This window comes from Glarea lozoyensis (assembly GCF_000409485.1).
Source record: "Glarea lozoyensis ATCC 20868 chromosome Unknown GLAREA10, whole genome shotgun sequence".
NCBI lineage: Eukaryota > Fungi > Ascomycota > Leotiomycetes > Helotiales > Helotiaceae > Glarea > Glarea lozoyensis.
Window position 1 is genome coordinate 1,886,948 of NW_007360984.1, and position 6,694 is coordinate 1,893,641.

Below are 6,694 nucleotides of genomic sequence, written 5' to 3' on the forward strand. Positions count from 1 at the left end.
ATATCTCATAACAACTTTAAAGCTCACACCCCACTATGTAACTCGATCAAGCCACTCTTCTCAAGCACACAAACAGAACTCTCAGCTTATCCACGCATCTACTCACTCACTGCCTCAAAAATGTCCACCCTCCCAACGCCCCGCCAACTCATCACGAATCTAATAAACACTCTCACCGAATCTCCACAAACACCACCACCACAAATCCAGTCCACAAACACAAACCCTCTAAAACACCTCCCGCCCTCCCACCGCAAAATCCTCTCAACCCTCCACGTCCTCCTTCCCCCAGGAATGTTATTACAAGCTCTAGACTTATTGGACCGCGGTTTAGTTACCAGAGTTATGCAAACGACCTCAGAATTACCGTCACAAGAACCCACGTCAGAAAATCAACGGGCACTAGAACGTCAGGAGAGGAATGAGATCTACACAGTCTCATCCTCCCAGCCCCAAAAACGTTTCTCCTCTTCCACAACACAAATCTACCACGTCCGTCTTGAGGCGTGGAATTGTACGTGTGCGGCGTTTACGTTTAGTGCGTTCCCTTCTTACGGTGCTACGATTAAACCATGGGAGCATCCACCTCACAACTCCAACGGCGCTGAGGAGAAAATGGAACGTGATGGGTGGGAATTTGGCGGTCTAAGTCAAGATGAAGGAGTAGTTGTGTGTAAGCATTTACTTGCTTGTTTGCTAGTTGAGCGGTGGGGGGATGTGCTTGGGGGAATGGTGAAGGAGAGGAGGGTTGGAAGGGAGGAGATGGCGGGGTTGGGTGGGGAGTGAGTTTTGATATCGAAAGAGATTGGAATCGAGAAATGAGGACGTTAGGGATTTGGGAGAATGATTGGGTTTCTTAGGAGTTCATGGACGGTTGTTGAGATACCGAGGAGTTATAGGAGATGGTGTTGTGCAAAACGTACGGGAAACGGTTTTAACGCCCAGAAATCAGGATTTAAGTGTATAATAAAAAGAGAAGGCTTCACATCTAGTAAGACAAACAAATTTGAATCAACTCGCATAGCTTCAATGAGCCGCAAGTTAGAAATCTATGGTACAATGTCATAAGCTTTTTTCCATGTATCTGAAAAAAATATACCAGCCATGCCGCTCTTTCATGCCCCATAAACACCATTCGCAAGAAGGTCAACGCCGCTACTAATCGTATCTCATCACTTCTTTTTATCCTTTTCCTCTTTCTCCTTTTCTGCCTCTTTGGCTCCCGCAACACCATTAACGCTATCTGTCCCACTTGACTTCTTCTTCTCGTCTTCTTTGCCTTCGTCCTTCTTCGCCTCTTTCTCTTCCTGCTGCTGTCGGTTCTGGATCTTGTTTTCGATCAAATCGTGGAATGCGGTAATGGCACGGATTAAACTACTCAGATAAATGGCCATGAGTTGATCGTTGGTCTTTATGCTCATGGCATGAGCCAATTCGCTATCGTTCTTCACTGGCGCATCAATGCCGTTTGGAATGTGCGAAGAGGTTTTTGGTGTGGAGAGGTTGGGCAGCAGATTGAAAACATCTTGAAGATTGCCTAGAATTGCGTGGTTGACAGGAAGTGTTCCATCAAGTACTTTCTGTAAATACTGGCCGATGTCTCGTAATCGTAGGTGAAGTCCTTGTAAGGACTGAAGTTGTGATGTAATTCTGGTTGACAACGTCCCAACTGCAACATCTCGGATGTCTCTCAACAGGTGCTCGACACCAATTTCTTCTGCCTCCTCAGCTTCAATGATAGACGGTGTGTGTACGAATGTTTTGGTTGTTGTAGTGCCATCCTAAAATGGGCATTAGGAAATTGTTGCTGCATTCCCGCTAAAAGAAACTTACATCCTTAATTTCCTCTACCGCAAAATATGCATCTGTTGGTACGCCGGATTCCTTGGGCTGAACATCGATGATTACCAGTAACGGATTCGGCGTATATCTCTTGAACAACTCGTTGATCTCCAAATCAGACGCTCTCAATTTCGGTCCTGAGTGGTACCATCCTATTAACTTTTCTCGCGCATTGATCTTTTTAAACATATCATTCATCGATTCGACGTAGTTGTGGTCCAGAAACCATACTGAAGGGTCCTTGTCATCCTCTTCGAATGGTACTAAATACACATCATGTTAATTGCCATCCTTTTAATATAACTGTCCATCTGGAGCTACAGCACGGCAAATGTACGCCCTCACATACCAGCAAAACTGTTTGATACCCGTACGTTCTTTCCGTCATTCTGTCCTAATAGTACACCCACTACACGTTTCCTTGTCCCCTTCGCTGAACGGCCATAATGATCTGCTGCAGAAAGAAGAACAAGAGGAGCTACAGAAACATTTCTTGTGACGAGAGAGAGAGTTTCTGCTGTAGTGGCGGGCATGATGAGGTTTGGATTTTTGGGATGGGTATTTGAGGCGGTTTGCGGTTTGCGATTTTGGTGTTGAGCTCGAGGCTGCTGCGCTCCAACGCGGCGTCCATGGGAGAGCTTCACTAGCGCCGGGAAGGAACACCGTATCACGTGAAATTATGCTTATAATACCTGGGAAACAATTGTACGATTCAGCCTTCCCTAAAGGTTTGAAGACAATATCTTCTTTTGATGAATTTATTTTCTGTTCCTCTTGCAGAAACTCTCCTACTTCTGGAAATAGCTTCACCCATTGATCGGCTCTGAAGTCTTCTCTCGGCCTACAGGAAGTACCCCCGGTCATTCCCAGTCCGGTCAGCAGCCGAGCTCCAAAAGAGACCCGCTCATAGCTAGCTTTCATCTGCTTAAATCAACACCTCCTCCGCTTTCTACTTGTTGTGAACACAACGTCGAGTCTTATACCACACGGGCCCGCCTCCTATTCTCTCCTAATCCTCCCCTACACCTCGGTCAGGTCGTCGCGATTCTTTTCCGTACACAATGGCCCCAATTGGCGACGACGTTGCGCAGAAGATCTTGGACTCGATCCAAGATCTTCAGTCGCGGATCAAGAAACTCGAAGATGGCATTCAGCACAAGGCAGGGGGCCCTCCTCCACCAGCAGCTGAAGGAGTTCGAATGATCTTGATGGGCCCACCGGGTGCAGGTATGTTTATGTTTTGATCGGTACGAGTATACCACCGGCTAATGAGGATTGAACAGGCAAGGGAACCCAAGCTCCAAAGATCAAGGAGAGGTTCTCGTGCTGCCATTTGGTACGTTGAATACTGAGCTTCTAAACGCGAAATTCCGAGTTTTAACATGTCTAATAGGCCACCGGGGACATGCTACGTTCGCAGGTCGCAAAGAAGACAACGCTAGGACGGGAAGCCAAAAAGATCATGGATCAGGGTGGACTTGTCAGCGACGAGATTGTGATCGGTATGATCAAGGCGGAGCTTGAGACCAATGCTGAGTGTCAAGGAGGGTTGGTTCAGCCATTCGTTAATTTTTCCGGAGCTAAGCTAACAAGAGCAGTTTCATTCTTGATGGATTCCCAAGAACGGTTGTACAAGCGCAGCGTTTAGATCAGATGTTGAATGAGCGCAACAAGCCTCTTCAACACGCCGTAGAGCTTCAGATTGACGACGGACTTCTTGTATCGCGGATCACAGGTCGTCTGATCCACCCAGCGTCTGGTCGATCATATCACAAGATTTTCAACCCACCAAAGGAGAACATGAAAGACGACATCACTGGCGAGCCATTAGTACAAAGATCTGACGACAATGCCGAAGCGTTGAAGAAGCGACTTGTCACATATCACGACCAGACCGCGCCTGTTGTTGGATATTACCAGAAAACTGGCATTTGGAAGGGAATCGATGCCAGTCAAGAGCCTGGTCAGGTGTGGAAGAGTCTTTTGGGCGTTTTTGATCAACAGAAACAAGGAAAAGCCGGAAGCTTGCTGAGCAAAATCACTGGCCATTAAGCCAGTTTAATCTAACATTGCGGTAGCGATATTTGCATAGAGTCTAAAAGTTACGGATGGTTATTGGCCGGCGGGGTGGGCATATATGTTTGCATCACTTGCAACGGGTGGATGACTGTACGACTATCTACACATGGGTATAAAGCCCTAAATTTCGAGGAATGATTGTACTATACACCAGATTTAGTGTAAAATGCAGTAAAGGAAACGTTAATGCCTCACGGGTTTCTAGAAATTAAGTCTTCTATATTTACATCTGTTGTTTCATTCTTATAAGGTCATATGGGGAAGTCTGCTACCAAATTCTGCTGATCTCTAAAGTGCCGTAGCAATAGATGGAGTACAATGGATGCAGGAAGCCGCGATGGATGTAACCACCAGACTTTTCCGCAGATTTGTTCCATGCCTATTTCCACCGAATTTGAAACTTAACATAGACGTACCTTCCACGCACTAGCAACGTTACTCAATCTTCGAAACAGAAAGGCGTTCAATTTGCGATATCCGACTGGCAAGACTCGGGATGTGAAGTCAGGGGTGACTCGGAGGGCTGAATGGCTATTGTTCATTGTTAATTATAAGAGCTCTGATTTGCTTCTCTTTCTTTTCGTTTTCCAGATCCTTACTATACACCACGAACAATTGCTTTCCTCACTCACTTCAAACAAACAAAATCCGCCACTATGTCTTCCACCACGGATTTCTCACCTCAGGAGCCAGTCTCTCGGCCAAGAGAGACTGAACGAGATATCCTCATGAATATTCTGAACAAGCATATGGATGATAAAGACACTTTGAAGAGCCAAAGGAGAAGATCTATGACTAGCAAGACAAGTAAAGGGACGGCGAAGAGCAGTGTGAAAAGAAACAGTGTTCACAGGAAGGAGAAAGTGGTATGTTTGGTCCTCTCAATCTCATCGCCGTCTTGAGAGATTGTTTTTCACACCAAACCAAGTGTGTGGGATTGTATCTGTCACAACAGACATCCCGTCTAATTCAACTCAAAAAAGCAGCTAATAAGACTTCGAAATAGGGTCACGTAAGAATAGTCTCCCAAACAAGTTTCACAACCATCGAAATCCCTCCAACACCGCCTCCCAAACCGCAAAGACCCAGAACACCACCACCAAGACGATCTTCTCGTCGAACGAGCCACACGCCAAAACCCGAAGTATGCCTCTTCTCTCAATATATCACAAATCACTAACCCCCTTAGGCGCAAGCAACAACATCTCATCCCAAACCTTCTCCAAGCTCCCAATTCATGCCCACACCCTCCCCACCACCCACGAAACCCAAAAAAAGACCACACGCACTTCGTCCAACCCATGACCTCGAACTCCCCTCACATACCCACCCCTCCTGCATCTCCCTCCCTCCAACCTGGAACACAGTCCACGACCGCTTCATCGCCTACCTATCAACCCACGCGCCGCTCGACCACCAGGGAAAAGTACCTGCCAACGAAGCGTCGAGGGAGCGGTGGAGTGTTGAGGATATCACGAAGATTGTCGGGGAAAGGTTTGAATTAGGCGGAATTGTAAGTACTCCAGGGGAAATGAAAGGAAGGATGTTTGCTAATGTGTATGAGGGATAGCCGCTGAGAGCTGCCGCTGTGGAGCTCAGATTGAGGTTGTTGGATGAGTCGGGCGATAACGATTTTTTCCAGAAGAGGTACGGGGCTTATAGGGGTGAGAAATGGGGGTGGGGTGTATGAGGTTTGGAGCAAGAAGGATGGATGGCTATGAGATCTGCTGGAGTGTTTTGTGTCAGGGATTGGTTGTTCGTGCTAGAGGGGTTGGGAGGTTGGAGTCTATAGATTGAAGTATGGGAATAGATGAATCATTTTTCAGAAGAGCTGGACTTCGATCAGCCACTTCAATCTGTGAGACCGCGCAAATTCCCACTGCTGCATCTTTCATGAAACGAACTAAGGAAAGTACAGAAAGCTTTCTAACTGCTTATACATATGATAGTGTTATTCGAATTTTTTTTAACACAGACGTCTGGTGACCAAAATCAAACGTACAGGTAATCTCCTCCACATAAATGCCTCCCCGAAGCTCAAGTCTTATAGTATGTCACATCATCCTGTTCGTTCTACACCCCATATACGAGCAGAGGTCCACGGATATGTTCATACCAAAACCCAGATAGACACACATCCACTTTCTGAAATAAGTTACATCAAATGGGGTTCCACTATCACAAATACATGATGAGTCGGACTTTGCTTTAGTTCGTAGTAGGAAGAGACTAGTACGATGGTGAAGTAAAGTTGTAATAAGAAGCATCAGGTTATAGGAATGTAGCAGCTTTTATTCCGAGTATACTTAATGTATAGCTATACGTGTCACACAGCATGTCGTGTAGATCCTGTGTCGAACGTATTGAGTAGTCGTTCATTCTAGTCAAGGTCCTCAGATGTTGAGCGAGATAGGTAAACGAACAGAATGCAGCTTTCTATTTGAAGCAAATGCAACGCGGAATTTAGGTAACGAATTAGGCGGAACAACAGAAATGGAGGCTTTGAAGATCTTTTTCATTATTTGCTATCTGCATACAACAGCATTCCGTAGATGCTGTTCAACCGAGCAAATATCATCATAAAATAATCCCAATGACCCCCTGAACACCCAAGGACAAGTAACATTTACTTGAGAGGAATGAAACGCGAAGAGTGCGTAGCACCAATACCTAAGGGGCAAGGTTAGTATATGATTTAATGGGTACTTGTTCAAAGTCTTCTTACCTGGACGTCCGTGCTTGACTGGGGAATAAGAGATGGAGAATTCTCCGA

The 6,694-nt window shown here is 46.0% G+C and overlaps 4 protein-coding genes across 4 annotated transcripts; 3 read left to right on the forward strand and 1 right to left on the reverse strand.

Moving 5' to 3' along the window:
- Positions 1-120: 120 nt before the first annotated feature.
- Positions 121-786, forward strand: GLAREA_05638 (uncharacterized protein; the record flags this gene model as incomplete). Its single annotated transcript, XM_008078927.1, has 1 exon — positions 121-786. One exon carries the CDS (start codon positions 121-123, stop codon positions 784-786), a length of 666 nt encoding a protein of 221 aa, XP_008077118.1.
- A 386-nt stretch (positions 787-1,172) lies between these two features.
- On the reverse strand, positions 1,173-2,375 carry GLAREA_05639 (26S proteasome regulatory subunit rpn-8; the record flags this gene model as incomplete). Its single annotated transcript, XM_008078928.1, has 3 exons — positions 1,173-1,781; positions 1,834-2,105; positions 2,192-2,375. The coding sequence occupies 3 exons, from the start codon at positions 2,373-2,375 to the stop codon at positions 1,173-1,175; spliced, it is 1,065 nt and encodes a 354-aa protein (XP_008077119.1).
- A 528-nt stretch (positions 2,376-2,903) lies between these two features.
- Positions 2,904-3,894, forward strand: GLAREA_05640 (P-loop containing nucleoside triphosphate hydrolase; the record flags this gene model as incomplete). Its single annotated transcript, XM_008078929.1, has 4 exons — positions 2,904-3,069; positions 3,126-3,178; positions 3,236-3,390; positions 3,441-3,894. 4 exons carry the CDS (start codon positions 2,904-2,906, stop codon positions 3,892-3,894), a joined length of 828 nt encoding a protein of 275 aa, XP_008077120.1.
- Positions 3,895-4,577: 683 nt separating this feature from the next.
- GLAREA_05641 (uncharacterized protein) lies at positions 4,578-5,611 on the forward strand (the record flags this gene model as incomplete). The annotated part of the gene is made up of 4 exons (XM_008078930.1): positions 4,578-4,787; positions 4,928-5,065; positions 5,111-5,434; positions 5,492-5,611. The coding sequence occupies 4 exons, from the start codon at positions 4,578-4,580 to the stop codon at positions 5,609-5,611; spliced, it is 792 nt and encodes a 263-aa protein (XP_008077121.1).
- Between the last annotated feature and the right edge of the window lie 1,083 nt (positions 5,612-6,694).